This window comes from Borostomias antarcticus, assembly GCF_949987555.1.
Source record: "Borostomias antarcticus genome assembly, chromosome: 19".
NCBI lineage: Eukaryota > Metazoa > Chordata > Actinopteri > Stomiiformes > Stomiidae > Borostomias > Borostomias antarcticus.
The window spans coordinates 14,489,801-14,506,803 of record NC_140252.1 but is presented as its reverse complement, the minus strand read 5'-3'; the positions used below and the strand labels follow the sequence as shown (position 1 = coordinate 14,506,803).

Genomic DNA, 17,003 nt, shown 5'->3' with positions numbered 1-17,003 from the left:
TCTTATGGGGTGGCTGCAGCTCACGAGGTAGAGTGGGTCGTCCAATGATCGTACGGTCGGCAGTTTGAATCCCGGCTCCTCCTGACAACATGTTGAAGTGTGGCAAGACACCCAAGATTGCTCCCAGTGAGCAGGCTAGCACCTTGCATGGCAGCCGCCACCATCGGTGTGTGTATGAATGGGTGGATGAGAGGCCTTCATTGTAAAGCACTTTGGACAAAAAGCGCTATATAAGTACAGTCCCTTTATCAGTTACCAAAATGAGCCACATTGTTTTGTAACGCTCCAGCTGTTCTTGAAGTTATTTTGAAGAGGAAGGTCAAAGTAGTAGCACTACTAAATTCAAATCAATTCCATAACTGCTGAAGTACTCGTCATGTGTATGAAGGAGTATGGGTGTGGGCTGTAAACAGATATACAGATATCCTCCCTGGTGTAGCAGCTGTTAGACACTGCAGTCTCCCTACACACACACAGGCGAGAGGCTGTTTGATGCTGAGCCACTCAAGGCAGGGCTGTGCATCAGACGCGTGTGTGTGTGTGTCTTTATCTGATCATCTTGGCTAGAGGATAATCGCTGCTGCCCTTTCACTCTGTCTACGTCTCTCTCCCTCTCCCTATCTCTCCATCTCTCTACGTCTCTCTCCCTCTCCGTACCTCTCCATCTCTGTCTCTCCAGGCCACAGGCAGCAGCAGAGAGGTGGCGATAAGGAGCAATAGGTAGGCACAAGAAAAACGTGAGTTCAACTGTTTTCCGGTCCGTTAAAGACGCAGTTTGGAATCCTAAATGTTTTTTTCTGACTCGAAAAAGAGCTCTACCTGGAAACTCTGACAGTGACAGAGAGGAACCAGGAGTGGCTCTTATCACACTCCACTGACCAGAGCAACAGAACAGTCAAACATCGTGACGTCAGAACACACATACGTGTGCACGCACGCACGCACGCACACACACACACCCCTGATCAGCTGTTGCAGTAAGATGCAGTTGTATTTCAGTTTCAATATGAAAAGAACAAAGATTCAAACAATAAATGTTAACACTTCAACTGACTTTTTTAATCAGTGGTTTAAGGTGTCTCATTTCATATACATAAAAAAAAACTAACTTCAACAAAAGAGTATGTAGAAAAGTAAAAGGCAAGGACAAATCAGCTCATTTAGGGGATGACAATCGCATACTTGAATCCTGATCTAATTTACAAGATGGCGCCATCCTGTACGCACGTTAAGCTTGGTTTTAAACTGGAAATCCCTCCTTTATCAAATTCGCTTTTTAACGTTTGACAAGTATGAGCCTAAGGCTGAGTAAACGGACCAACTGTGTTTGGTATCTACGGGAAGTCCGTTGAACTAAAGTGACATTACGCCTCATTCACTTCTCCATTTCCCCCTGCGCACGCCCCCGAGTCCAGGAGTCCACGCCGCCTCCAGTCCGACAGTGTTGTTTCTACAGCTCTAACTAAACTATATACAACCGGACCGCAAATCAATCAAAACAATCAATACCATCAATTCAAATCAGGCGACCAACCACCCATTTATTCAAACTCCGTAGCTATGCAGAAAAAAACAATATTCATTCATTCATTTTCACCCGAGGGAGATAGATAAGGAGGTTTACTTAGAGAACACAGTGCTTGACCCACTTTCCTCAACCCCAAGATCATGTATTAAAGCATTAGTCGACAGAGTAGTATTGGTTAATTGACATCGGTTAACAGAGTGTCAGCCACACACTCCCATGCATATACTATAGAGGGAAAGATATGCGTGTTACACAAGTGCTCAAAAAACCTACAGTCAGCAATCTGTGTCAACAATTATGAGGTACAGAGGACTATGGATGAGGAGTGTGTGTCTGTGTGTCTGTGTGTGTGTGTGTGAGTGTGCGTCCGTGTGTGCGAACTCCGTTAAGATCTTGCCGTTAGCGCCTGGCGCTAGCTGTTGACGACCACAAAGACAGCTTGCAATACAGAGACAGACACAGTGGCCATTGTTGTCGGACGGCAGTAACTTCCTGGCTCTGGACAGAATCGCACTCTTGGGGGGAGAGAGCCAAGGGGCGAGGACTGGCTAGTGCCGGGGCACAGGGCTGACCGTGGCTGAGGATAGCTGAGGTTTGGGGGGGGGGGGGGGGGCTTAGGGAGAGAGGCTGGGGGACTGAAGACTGCTTTTGGGCTTGGAGCTGAGGCTGTATGGGGTAATGTTGGTCTCCTAGTTCCTTCTGGGCCAGATCAGAGATAAGTGACCACTCCCAGGGAGGAGGAGGAGGAGGGAGAAGGGAGGAGGGAGAAGGGAGGAGGGGGGGCCGACGGAGGGGAGGAGGGACAATGGCTTCATTCTTTCCCGGTGGTCAGCAGCCGGAGGGCCTTCTGCAGGTTCTGGACGGCGGTGGCGACGTCCTCGTACTGCAGGGCGCTGCCGGCGTACTTGCAGTACTTCTGGGCCCGGGTGTAGTCCTCCGCCGTCAGACGCACGCCGCCTGAGGGGGGGGGGTGGAGGAGGGGTGGAGGAGAGGGAGAGGGAGTGAGAAAGGTGCAGGGGGCGCAGAGGGGTTAGACCGTGACGGTGTATTTACGACAGAACAGACGCGGAGACACACCAGGGCAATGGGATTTATCAACAGACAAAACTTGTTTTCATATGGCAGAGATTAAGAGATTAAGGCTCAGGGAGGAAGTGAGTGACGGGTGGTAGGGATTAGTCGACGAGAACTCTGGGAGTTAGTCATGAGGCTGGTTTTTATAAAGCCAGGGTTTTTTCCTCCCTAACTCCGGACCAATGAGTTTATTTTAAGGGTGAGCGTAGCCCCTACAAGTGCTTCAACTGGAATGTGAAGTGTGAGTTACTCCCGAAGACGGCTTCAACTGATTCAAGCCAAATGAGTCGTCATTGTAGTCGCAAGTCATTAGGGAGGAGATACTGTAGTTCTCTTTGCAAGTACGGTAATACACACACACACGCATGCACACGCACACACATAGACACACACACACACACACACACACACACACACACACACACACACACACACGCTCCTCTCTCCTCCCGACCCACCCTATTAGATCATGAATAATCTGAGTCAACGCCAGGAAACCCCCCCCCCCCACCCCCCAATACTTAACTGAAAACATGTCCTACACACCCTGACCACACGGAGCCATATCAACAGAATATGAGACACGGCCTCCGCACCGACACACTATTTATATATCCTAAAGACCAGTGTTCGTCTAGACACGTGTGCCCACATCTCGCTCCATTTCCTCGATATTCACATGGCTTCTCATATGTGTACGTTCCTGGTTTCGTGAGCGCGTAAGATAACGTAGGACACTTAATGCCCCCTCGCCGCTGAAGCTGAAGACTGACAACTGTGAGATTTTGCGGGTCAATAAAATAAAATAAAAATCTGAGGAGAAAAGAACGAGTCGCGTAATGATCACAATAATCTCTGGCCAATCCCTGAACAGTTTCTCTTGCTGTTGAAAACTGCTGACGGGGAGAGAGCTTTTCCAGTAATGTATTGTGCAACTGGGACTCCCATTCGAAAAGAGGGGGAGAGAGGGGTACAGTAAGAAAGAGATCAGAGTGGGAGCGAGAGCGGGAGAGAAGAGAGGGAGAGAGAGAGGCTGAGAGAGAGGGAGGGAGGGAGGGAGGGAGAGACGGTGAGAGAGAGACAAAGAGAGGGAGGGAGAGAGGGTGAGAGAGGGAGAGAGACGGAGAGAGAGAGGGAGAGAGAGGGAGAGAGAGAGGCTGAGAGAGAGAGAGGGAGGGAGGGAGGGAGAGAGAGAGGGAGGGAGGGAGAGACGGTGAGAGAGAGAGACAAAGAGAGGGAGGGAGAGAGAAAGAGGGGAGAGAAAGAGAGAGAGGGAGAGATCGGGAGGGCATCGCGAGCCTCCAGCTCTCTGGCATTAGCCTGATGATGAGAGAGCTTCGTCTGCGGTTGGCCACCGTACAGCCGTACATGTTAATGACAGGTTGGGCAAGCGCCTGAACACTTGCGCTAAGTCGAGACAGATGGCGGCGGGCGAACGTCGGTCGGTGGGCACGGCGGTAACTTTATAAGCTTGGCTCCGTTCGCTTAACCGACGGGGGATAAGCTGCTCCAGCGGAGATGTGCCGTGTTCTGGGAGGAGGTGGGGTGCCTCTCTCTCTCTCTCTCTCTCTCTCTCTCTCCAGACCCAGACTCCAACAGAGACGACAAACCGGCTGAGATCAGAGCACATCATCGTCTGTTCTCCGTCACGCCGACTAAATTGCAAAACTTTATTAAAGCCTTCGCTTACAAAGAACGAAAAACGATCCCTTTGCCTGTATTCTGACGGATCGGCTCTCACATTGGGGGTCGAGCCCCGCTTCTCTGTTTCGCCCAATCTGTCTCTACCGTTAGACCAAGGGGACGTCGTCGCGGCCCTCTCGGAGGTGACATTCTGGATTCTGACCATTCCCAGACGGCGCTACCAGAGAGCCCAATTTCCGGGAGCTCGGTCCCAAACCGCCTCAGTTACATCTCGATTCAGGCGGCGTCCCTCCCGGGTTTCCTGCAGAGTGGGATGTGTAATTATCCCCCTCCCGTCTGCCAGGCCAGTCCTGGGGCTGGGACCCCCCGCTCTCTCTCTCTCTCTCTGTTTCTCTCTCTCTCTCCCTCTCTCTATGTCTCTCTCTTCTCTCTCTCTAGATAACACAGGGGCCTTCGAACACAGCCCTGCGAGCCACAACCACCAGGCCAGCCAGTCATTATGCTCTCTCTCTCTCTCTCTCTCTCTCATCCCTCTCTCCTTCTCAACCCTCACCCATAACTGTACCACCCTCTGCCCCCTCCACCAGCCCTAAGTTCTCGCTTCTCTCAACTCCTCTCCAGATCACCGCTCTCGCCACCCCCCCTAAACTCCCCCCCCGAGCCGTCTCATATCAAATGCGCCGAGCGTAACGCAAAGCTGTCAGACGTTCCGGCCCGCTTTTGCTGAAAGGGCAGCCCCGTCAAATGATTTATGATGATCTCCGCGCCCCGCGTCTCCCTGTGGGGCGAGCTGGCACCGGCGGGTCACAGAAGAGCCGCTCCTATTGGCTGCGCCAGGCAAGGGCAATCAAGTTTAATTACCTTATCTTCAATTAATTAATTTAATCAGTTTTGCCAATTCATTATGACGGGATTATTTAGGCTATAATTTGCACATTGGCAAAGTCCCCCGGCACGTTCAAAGCCCTTGATTCAAAATTCAAGCTCTTTCCCAACCTTGAGAACACTGAAAGGATTTCAAGCACAACTGTATGGACCCCCTTCTCATACCAGACACACACACACACACACACACACACACACACACACACACACACACACACCTATACGCATGCATGCACAGCCCTTATTCAGACCCCCCAGTGGCAGCATACATGTAACTGGTATGTGAACAGACAGGTGAGGCTACGCAGTTTCTGTGTGTGTGTGTGTGTGTGTGTGTGTGTGGGTGTGTGTCTGTATGTGTACATGTATCAAATATGCATGTACATGTATGTATATATATACAGAGTATATACGATGCCCCCCTCACCTTCCTGGCTGGCGTTGAGCAGAGCGGGGTCGACAGCGGGCGTGCTGCGAGGGACAGGCACCGGTCTGACAGGCTCTCCTGCATACAGCACAGAGAACACAACATTAGAGCACACTACACACACCCCACACACACTACACACACCCCACACACACACCCCACACACTACACACACACACACACATACACAGCCTCTCCCATCCCCAGCGACCGACTGGCAAGTCAGAGCACTCAACTCAAGACCCCTGCAAATCACCCTCACTGACCCGTGTTCTCTAGGGGAGATAATGGTATGATTGCTGGAAGGAGAGGGAGAAGAAGAGAGAGGGGGAGAGAGAGAGAGAGAGGGGGGGGGGGGGGGGAGGGAGGGAGAGAGAGAGAGGGGTGGGAGAGAGAGGGGAGAGAGAGAGAGAGGGAGATGGAGAGATGGGGGAGAGAGAGAGGGAGAGAGAGGGGGGAGAGAGAGGGGGAAAGAGAGGGAGAGAGGGAGAGAGAGGGAAAGAGAGGGAGAGAGAGGGAGAGCGAGAGCCCGTTTGAGAGCGCGACCGCTGGGCTGGGAGCCGACGGCGTGCGGAGAGAGACTTGGGCTCGTGGAGAGAAAAGTGTTTTCTCCCACCCGAGCTGAGGTGAAACTGGGAATGTGTGTTTTTGTAACGCAAGAGAGCTCATACAGAATGGCCCCGCACGAGTCTGATATGAACCACTCTGAACTGGGGGGGTCATAGGGGAAATCTCTGTGTTCGTTTTGCATTACCTCGTCATGTTTGGGTCTGGTTTGTGCTCAGCGTGCGTGTGGGTGCGTGCGTGTGTGCACGTGCGATCGTCGCCCCAGATTCAATTAGCGAGCCGGGTCTGGAGTGTCAGGTTGGAGATTAGTCACTTCCTCTGGGCCCCAGAGCTACGGGGGGAATGACTCTGACCTCTGACACACACACATACACACACACTTCCTCATAGTCACACCTCCAGCTCTGAACTGACATCCCCCCCCGCCCCCCCCCCCCCCCTCTTCAACAGTCCCCTCTGTTCTCCTACCCCCACCCCCGCCCCACACACACACGCTCTCACCCCTCCTTTACCGTAAGTTTACCTCCCCCCTCCCTCCCTCCCAGCCAGTGAAAGCAGGAAGCCCCCCCCCCACCCCCCTCCAAGGGCTGTCCCCCCTATTACACTGCCTGTGTCAACAGCACATTGTGATAAAGCTGAGCCCCTCACCATCGTCGGCAACACGGCTAGCGGGTCTATGACATAGTCATAACAACGCATTCGAACAAACATCCCAGCCGGGGGCCGGCGTCTCGGTCCGTGTTACTAATCACCTCCCCCCCCCGCCAGACTCTTGAGTGTGAGGCAACGGTCGCCATGGCAGCGTCTGGCCGAACGGCGGAGGAGCCTGGGAGAACGGGCTCATCATCGCGCAGCTCTCGTTAGTCCTTCTTCCCGTCTGCTTCTCTCGGCTCTTGAGAAGAGCGTGATTTGTGCCTTCTGGACTGTCTGCTGCTCCCGGGTCCAACCCGGCCGGGAACATACCGCACCGCTCTCAGCCAGCGCAAAGCACACAGCGCCGCTAGCAGAAGGACTGACGGGACCCGGTCTAGACGTGTCGGCCCTCAGAACTTTTCGGGAGAACATTTCAACAACTTTCTGTTACCCTCTCTCTCTCTCTATCTTCTCAATGTTGCTCGCTCGCTCTCTCTCTCTCTCTCTCTCTCTCTCTCTCTCTCTCTCTCTCTCTGTCTCTCTCTCTCAAGCTGAGCTTTGAATCTCAGAGCCTCCATTAGAGGAGGGTATTTTTAATGGAGGCAATATATCATCGTAGTTTAGGTTGCTTTTCAGTCAGTCTGAGCGCCTGGGATGTGCTTATAATTAATTTCCAACAGGTCCCCAAACGGCCATCATGTTTTCACTGCCTCTCTCATTCTCCATATTGCTTCCTCAGCCGCCTCCTCTCTCTCAACCCCTCTCTCTCTCTCTACCACTCTTCATCTCTCTTCTTCTCTATCCCCTTCTCTCGCTCTCCATATTGCTTTCTCAAGACCCCCTCTGAGAGGATCCAACGGGACCCGGCCCAGACGTGTCGGCCCGTAGACGTGGCTCAGAACTTTTCGGGGGAATATTGTGAGAACTTGGCCTTGAATGCATAAGCAGACAAAAAGTTACACCAATTCTGAAGCTATTCTGTGTGTGTGTGTATGTGTGTGTGTGTGGGTCGGCCCAACAGTGCACAGAGCCTTTACTGCGGGCTCCATTACCATGCATACCCATTAGTTCGCAATTTGTATCATAAGACACAGCTTAAAAAAGCCCTAAACTTTACCACAAATTTGTTACACAGACACTTCATTTAACTTTTTTATGGTTATATTATGTAAAAAGGCAAAGCACTAAAATATGGACAAGGTCACAGACACTTAGTTTAAATATTAGATGTTATTTTCAATAAAATATAGGATTGTTGCAGCTTTAAAAAAGGACACACAAGAGTTTAATTACCTCCACCCAGGACAAGGTTATGTTTTCAGTGCTGTGTGTTTGTCTGTCTTTCGGCAAAATACCGTAAAAAAAGTACAGAACTAGACCGATGTTCATGAAACTTGAGGGGTGTATCATGGGCCAAGGAATAAAATAATTCTGAAGCAGATCCAAATCACGAGGTGGATCCACAAAATATTTTCCACTGTGGTTAACACTGCCAGATAGACCAGACCGGCACATACACGTACTTCGCAAAACATCATGGCTGCGTCCCTTTCGGGGGTGCTAGAAAAACGTGTTTAGCTGATCGTTTTGTGAATCACTTTGCTTTGTAGAAGGTTTTGAAATTAACGGGGATAAGGGGAGAAACGTCCTTAAAAATGGATATATAATTGAATCATGGCATGATGGCGAAGATCAACCGCTTTCAATTAACTAACGTTAGTTATGCTCGTAGCTAGCTAGCACTAGATTACTGCAGTCGGATCTGTCATAGCTAGCTAGCTAGCTAGGTGAGATACCTCAGAGTGCGAGCAGAGCTGGAGAGCATCCGTTCGGCTGACCCCAGCTGTGTCAAACCCAACTGCTCATGAACTGCAACGGCAGCGCTCCACCAGTATATTTTTGACATTCGTTGCCTCCAAATATCGGCACCCTAATGCCACTGCTGGACACACGCATTCAGGGGCCACAAGGCCTGCGCTCTCAGAGTGCCCTTCTAGTTAACAGATGGAATTGCTTTGTGCACTTCGTCAAGCTAATAACTGCATCTCAATTAATATTTAAAGTAGCCTCATGATGAGCCTGTGGCAGATGCAGCCCAGTTCAGACTTCCGCTGTAATGGACCACCGCAGTATTAGGTCTGCCGCGCCACTGGATGGGAACTGTGTGTGTGTGTGTGTGTGCCATACCTGTGGGAGGGGGCAGCTCGGCAGGGGTGTTGGCTGGCGCGTGGGCTCCTGGGGGGATGTGGATGTTGTTGTAGTTGGAGGGTGGGCCCATTGCCCCCGAGCCCGGCCCGAACCCTGGCTCCGCCGGCCCTCCGTAGTCCGGCCCCGCGCCCCCGTACCCCGGCCCGAACCCCGGCGCCCCCGGCCCCCCCGGTGGTCCGTACCCCGGCCCGGGGCCCTGGTCAGACCCCCTGAAGGAGGGCTGGGAGTGGGGGGGAGACTGGGGATCCTGGGATGAAGCACCACCCTCTGCTCCATATTCATCCTCTAGAAGGAGGAGAGAGAGAGAGAGAGAGAGAGAGAGAGAGAGAGAGAGAGAGAGAGAGAAAGCAAAACGCATATTAGGTGGAGGACAAATGTAACTGTTATGATCATCACATTTGTAAGTTCCTTTCCCAAAGTCAGATTTTAACCTGTTGTGACAAAAGAGTCAGAAGAGGGATTTTGAGGGACATATAATGTACAGTAAGAGAATAGACATACACATGCCTGATGTTCACCTTTTATGTAACAGTGTGTGTATGTGTGGTGTATGTGTGTGTGTGTGTTAAGTCTTTGATAGAGGAATCCAACTTATAAAGCGTCCGCCATAAAGTGTGTCTGTCGGGCGGGGAGTTGCTCTCTGCCTGCCGGTCCCTGTCCTGCTGTGTGCAATGATCACGGTTCCTCAGACGCCGGCGCTGCGCTCGCCGTCAAACAGAGATCAGAGACGCCGGCAGACAACCAGCACGCGACTGGAAACCATTTTAATGAAGAGGGCAATAGTATTCCGTGTCGGAGCTTGGCCGATCCGGGCTCCGTTTCCCACACATTCTCTCTCTCTCTCTCTCCCTCTCTTTGATTTACTCTCTCTCCATCTTCTCTTTGTTACTCTCTCTTATCTTCTCACTGTTGCTCTCTCTTTCTCTCTCTCTCTCAAGCTGAGCCCAGAATCTCAGAGCCTCCATTAGAGGAGGGTATTATTAATGGAGGCAATATATCATCGTATCGTAGTTTAGGTTGCTTTTCAGCCAGTCTGAGCGCCTGGGGTGTGCTTTAAATTAATTTCCAACAGGTCCCCAAACGGCCATCCTCCCCCCCCCCCCGCCCTGTTTTCACAGCCTCTCTCGCTCTCCATATTGCTTTCTCAGCCGTCTCCTCTCTCTCAACCCCTCTCTCTCTCTCTACAACTCTTCTCTCTTTTTCTCTATCCCCTTCTCTCGCTCTCCATATTTCTCAAGACCCCCTCCAAGCCTCTTTCCGTTCTCTCAACCTCTCTCTCTCAACTACTCTTCGTCTCTCTCGGTCTTCCTCTGCGATCACTCTCTCAACTTATCTAAATTGCTCTCTCTCTCTCCTCTAAACAGGAAGAGGGGTATAGCCCCCCCTCCCAACCCCCCCGACCTTTAAACAGCAGAGACATATGTGTGGAGTCCCTTTGTCTAGCGTTCAGTTTCAGGTATGGCAATGACAGATAAGAAATGGCGGGTGCGTGATCATAAGACCTTAACAGACGAGGTGGTCCCGGAGGTACTTCAAACATCCCAGAGGTGCTTCAGAGACGGTTTAGACAGATTAAATCGGTTAAGTCAACAAATTCACCACAACGCAAGTGTCTCGAGTGTTTAAAACCTTCTCCTATTGGAAGCACATTCTCTTTAGGCTGTGCTGTAGAGTGTAATTATAGTGTGAGTGTGTGTGTGTGTGTGTGTGTGTGTGTGTGTGTGTGTGTGTGTGTGTGTAAAAGCCAGCACGGCAGAGGAGGAAATTCCATTTCATGGGTATGGTGCCAAATCTTTATACTTATTAAAATGAAAAAATCCCCACCTACGCGCGGCCAAAATGTAATTTAAAGAAACTATTATATTACACAGAAACATAATCTAATTTTTCCCAGACTACGATTCGTAACTGGGCACATGCCGACTCGACCGCGTTTGACACCGCCAGTCCGCGGGCTGAGCCCCGCCCCCGGAGTGATGACGTGATGGGCAGGGATCGTGATATCGATCAGAACCAGACGGCGGAGACGTTTTCTCGTGGATCCGTGTCGGAAGGAAACGCCGCGTGTTGCGAGTGTTCTGGGTTCTCCGGTCCTGCCTTCGGCGCTAGGTTACGCTCTGAGTCACGTGTTTTAGAAAGGAGATGCACTTGTGAGTTCTGGCGAGTAGCAGTACACTGACTTTTCCTACGTTAGATGCAATTATTGTAAGTCGCTTTGGATAAACGCGTCAGCTAAATGACTGTAAATGTAAATGTAATGTCTGTTGTCTCCGAGTGTGTGTGTGTGTGTGTGTGTGACGGGTCTCGAGGTCGGATAAAACGGGTGTGGCAGGGTTTAAGGAACACCAGGGCTTTACGTCAACAGGACTAGATTTGGCACGGAGACAACACTCCTCCACGGAGACGAAGTCGAGACCCCTCTACGGACAGAGAGTCAAGAGTCCTTTACAGAGACACACGGAGGACTAGAGGGGGAGGTTGAGGCCTTGCGCCCTGAGGGATCCCAGATCAGCCTAGGGTCGAGTAGGGGGCCAGGGCCGTGGGATAGCAGCTGGTCCCAGATAAGCTCCGAGACCCAGAGTTGATGAGAAAGGGCTAGGCCCGTATGATTACAGCTGGTCCCAGATCAGCCCCTGGACACAGTCAGGGAGAGCTGGGGGAGGGAGGGGGAAGGAGAGCGAGAGCGAGAGCGAGAGAGAGAGAGAGAGAGAGAGAGAGAGAGAGAGAGAGAGAGAGAGAGAGAGAGAGAGAGAGCAGGTTCATTCTATCAGTAGCCTCCTTAATCACTGACTGATGTCTGCCAGGACTGGTAGTAGGAGAAGAGTGTTTAATGAGTACGGATAGATGGAGCTGTGCTCAGCACATTCAGTCTGACCCACTAACTGAGTGCCAGGAGCAGACGCAGACACAGACACAGACACAGACACACACACACACACACACACACACACACACACACACGTTCGACTAGCACACAGTCTAGACACACACACTCGTAAGACACAATCTCGACAGAGACCACCGCAAGCTCCAGACGCAAGCTCACACACACACACACACACACACACACACACACACACACACACACACACACACACACACTCGTTCGACTAGCACACAGTCTAGACACAAACACTCGTAAGACACACAATCTCGACAGAGCAAGCTCCAGACGCAAGCTCACACACGCATACACACACTAGATGCAAGCGATCATACACTCTCAACACACACTAGACATAGCACACTCAACACACTCTAGATATAGCTGAAGAGGAGCTACAGACCAGTGATACTATACTTGCCTGTGGGCGGGGGGCTGGCGTCCAACCCGCCCCAGCTATGTGTACAAACTGGGCTACATCGCTTAGGAACTATTCTGATGACCACAGAGACCTACCACACAGAACAGTTGATCCACACACACACACGGCCGAATCTACCGAGTTAAAAAAGGACCTGACCTCTCTTCTGTAACATGCTGGCGTTGCTCCGATACGGGACGTCCTCGGCGTTCGCGCCCTATAGGACGAGTTTCGAGTGAGTTGCTCATGGCTCAGGTTACGCTCAGCTGTTTTAAGGACATTATCTTAGTGACATAGTTTTTCCTACAGATCAAAGACAATGGCGTTCTATTGACAGGCAGACCTGGAAACACGCTGTACGGGAGGTGGCGGAGGGACAGTGGCGGTTCCTCCGGGTTGTCGACTGGCAAGGGTGGCAAATGCCACCCCTGAGTAAGGCCTTGCTACCCCAGTTGCCACCCTATATGTATGGGAGAGATAACCTCTGCTCCCCCCACCCCACCCCAAGTTGGAAACCCAGCCACCCTCTTGCCACCCCAGGTAAAACTGCCTATAACCGCTAGTGGGGAGGAGGGGTGAGGAGAGGAGGAGGGAGCTGAGGGGAGAGGAGAGGAGGAGTGAGAGGAGAAGAGGAGTGAGGGGAGAGGAGGCGTGAGAGGAGAAGAGGAGCGAGGGGAGAGGAGAGGAGGAGTGAGAGGAGAGGAGGAGCAAGGTGAGGGAAGAGGAGAGGAGAGGAAGGGAGAGGCACAGGGAGACGAGCAGTGAAGTACGGCTGGCTCGGGACCTTTCCTATCAATCACTGTCTACTGTTTTGCCCTTGAGTAAAGCACTTAACCTCAACCCCAAGCTCAAGCTAATAGACCTTTCCTATTCAGGCAGCAAGTTCCGCCCCCCCCCCCCCAGTTACTGTTGTTATGCCCCACAAGCTTAGTTAATAAAATGTCTAGAGAACAGCACATACAGTACCTGATGATTCTTAAGGATTCCTGACAATATTGGTGGTATTGGACAAATGCCATTACTTTGTCTAAGAGAGTTCTACAGAAAGGCCAGAACTATTTTACACAAGGATATATCAATGAGATTAGGATTTCGGACGGAGCAGGTGACATCATACGAGTTGATGCTAGGTGCGGAAGGCACAGGCGCCTCACAAACTCCAGATTGAAACTCATCAGGACAAAATCGTGGAGTTACTGCACATGTAAAGCAGGGTGAGTAAGGTAGTGGCATCCATTCTTAAAAAACAAGCCTGTGAGAATGATCTGTTAACTACTAGCTACTGGCTAATTAGCTTCTGTACATCACCTAGCTTTCTGTGTCGCCGCTGTTGTAAACTGATGTGTGGAGGGAGGAGTGGAGTATCGTACAGCTTGTTTTCTTATAACATGATGGTACAGCACCCTGCAGGCCGGTTTTCTGCATCTTTTAAGAACCATTTTCTTCAAAGTAATGTCTAATCTATGAATACAACGCGGGACAAGCTTTGTTTGCAGGACATCAGAGGCGTGGTCTTAAGAAATCAAGCAACCTTATTGGTTATTATTCTCTGAGTGACTGACAGGTCGGAAAGGTCTATTCTAAGTCGCCTCTGTCTGCAAAATGAATAAATCAAATTAAAAAAACGTGAGGAGGAAGGAGACGAGGTGAGGAACGAGGGGGGATACCAGTAGGGAGAATCTGGGAGGATCAAACTAAACACAGCTTTCTGTTTCTGTCCGGGGGGGAAGAGCTGGTTTAGCTGCTAGATTGATCGGCGGAGGTATTGCAGCTTAACTAAACTGCCTTTTTTCACGCAATATTGCCAAGAAAAACATTTATCCTGCCAAAACAATGATCAAAGCATAGTGGATCCATTTTTAAGAAAAATGGACGTGCGAATCTAATCCAATGTGACAGAGAAAATACTGTCAGCCTCATGTCATCAACAGAGTAAATAAAAATGATTGACCAACCACCCGACACAAATCCAACATCAGATATAATATCTGCTACCTCCTTGTAGTGTGTGTGTGTATGTGTGTGTGTGCGTGTGTGTGCATGTATGCGTGACTTTCTGAGTGAGTCTGTAGTCAGCCATAAGGATTGACAGACGTGCAGAAGCCCAATTATCCGCTGATACAATCCGGATGTGAGACTGTGAACTACAGCAGGGCAGAGAGAGAGGGAGTGGAGCAGATGGGGGGGAGGTTGGAGAAAGAGGGGACAGGAGGGGTGAGGGACAGCAGCCAGAAAGAGGAGAGACAGACAGATACTTGGATACAGATACTTGGAGAACATACTGTAGTGTCGGCGCTATTATTGACACTTTTGTTCAATTTTGCAATTTTGTTCACCTGGCACTAGTGCAATTAAAGCATATTGAGTTGAATTGAAAGACAGAGAACAGAGAGATAAAGAGAGGGGGGAAGGTAGTGAGAGAGAGAGAGAGAGCCAGAGCGAGGCAGAGTGTGCGCGCACATGATGAAATAATCAGTAGCGGGAACGACCCAGTCAGCCTTGGCAGAGAGGCCCAGACAGCGAGCAGGCGGACTCGAGATGAACCAGCAACACAAGTGTGTGCGAGCCTGATTGATCTGCATTGTGACAAAAATATAAAAATAGAGAGAGAGAGAGGAGAGATATGCGATCTTGTCATGACAATGCAGCAAGATTGAATTGAGAGTGAAAAGGGAGAAAGAAAGGGATAGTGGTAGAGCGAAAGAGTCCCCGAACCAAAATTTAATTGAGAGACACAAAGAGAGAGACAGAGAGAGAGAGAGAGAGAGAGAAAGTCGAGATGACAGAGAGACATAACAGAGAGAGGACACAAGTCACAGTGACCCCCCTCCCTCCCTTGTTCTGTTTCGGCGTTCGGCAAGGACGCAGCCGCGGGCCCCGGCAGATGACATCATCGCTGACACGCGCCGGTCAGGTCAAACCCCACCCGCCCAGCAGATGTTAGAAGAGGAGAGGAGAGAAGCAGGGCGACACACACACACACACACGCACTGGCAGATACACACACACACACACACATGCTAGTATTCAGATAGTTACACCCATACGCACCCACATGAACACCCCCAAACCTTCTGACTCAAGCTCACACTTGTTCGCTCGCTCGCACATGCACGCACGCGCACACACGCACACACGCACACACGCACACACGCACACACACACACACACACACACACACACACACACACACACACACACACACACACACACACACACACACACACGTCTCGCATGTCTGCTTCTTATCACATACATACATACATAGAGAATGTGGGATCCTCTACCACATCCCCTTACATCATCACCTCAACTTGGGCAGAGGATTCTACAGTTAAAACCACCCAAGTCCAGCTACGGTGTCCTAACTGGGCCATCTAGCCTCCATGTCGAGCCTCTATTCTCCATACAAAGCCTCTGCATCTAGCCTCCATATGTAGCCTCCACATCTAGATAGATGACAGATAGATCGACATTTTAATAATTTTTATAAATTCCTTTGATGTAGCTGTACATAAAAACACAAGCACGAAACAAACAATATGGTGCAAAGACACGTGAAGGGGGATTAAAATGGCCCGATCAGTCTTGTTTACAGTGTTACCATGAAAACAAAACTGTGAGTCACATCAGGTACTTGTCATGACCAAGAAAGCATCTGAGCACCAAGACAATCTGGTCTTTATCCGTTCCAAGCTGTCTCGGGTCCTTGGTGTCCAGCCAGTCGAGGTTTGATGCATTGAACAGTCTTATAAGCAGCTGGAAGGAGGGACCTATGGGAGCGCTCAGCACTGCGCCGTGGCAGGATCAGTCTGTCGCCGAAGGTGCACCTCTGCCTGACCAGAGTGTGGTGTAGACGGTGAGAGGTGTCGTCCGTGACGGTCCTCAGTTTGGCCAGCGTTCTTCCTCTCCGCAACTACTGCGACTTGAGTCCGGGCTAACCGCCCGGTACAGAGCCGGCCGTCCCGATCAGCTTCTCCGTCCCGTTGGCGTCCGCCGCTTCGACGCTTCTGCCCCGGCGCGCGACCGCGAAGAGGATGGCGCTCGTTACCACAGATTGCTACCGTAGAACACGTTGCTCGGGAAGTAGGGTCGACCCCGAACCTTTTTTGTAGATGGCCTTGGTGTTTCCTGTCCGTTCCAGCCTGTTGTCCATGTGAGCCCCTACTGTAGGCATGACAGAACCACCTTGAGCCTTCTTTCTCCTAAAGTCCACCACCGTCTCCCTGTTCTTCCCCACGTTGAGCTGAAGGTGGTTCTGCGCACAGCACCCAACGACAATTCTCCACAAGGACTCTGTATTCCTCCTCCTGTCCTTTTCTTACACACACAACAATAGCGGAGTCATCCAATTATAGAGTACGGGAACTGTCCCTTGGTGGGCTCCAGCGTTGCAGACCACTCTCTCTGACGCACAGTGCTGAAAGCTCACATACTGTGGTCTGCCAGTCAAGTCCTCCGTGATCCAGTTGTGTGGGGCATCCGCCTGCATTAACCTCTATGTCTAGCCCCACATCTAGACAGATGGACGGACGGAGGGCCAGACAGACAGAGTGACAGACAGACAGATTGATAATCTAAAAATAAAAAAAAATCAGTTCAATGTAAAATGTCAGTTAAGAATGAGATAACTTTAATTAAAATGTCCCCTCCATGGCATCCCGCCAGTCAGGGGATGCATTAAGAAGTGTGACGTCAGCGGGCAGGAAGGACTTACGGAAGCGTTCAGTGG

The 17,003-nt window shown here is 50.9% G+C and overlaps 1 protein-coding gene across 1 annotated transcript in view; it reads right to left on the bottom strand.

The window, feature by feature from the left end:
- Positions 1-1,085: 1,085 nt before the first annotated feature.
- vta1 (vesicle (multivesicular body) trafficking 1) overlaps positions 1,086-17,003 on the bottom strand; it is a 55,280-nt gene continuing 39,362 nt past the window's right edge. The window contains exons 6-8 of the mRNA XM_084454007.1: positions 8,946-9,251; positions 5,559-5,636; positions 1,086-2,485 (exon numbers count right to left, since the gene is read on the bottom strand). Coding sequence (XP_084310133.1) covers positions 2,340-2,485; positions 5,559-5,636; positions 8,946-9,251 — 530 coding nt within the window. The 3' untranslated portion in view covers positions 1,086-2,339. The remainder of the gene's footprint in view (positions 2,486-5,558; positions 5,637-8,945; positions 9,252-17,003) is intronic.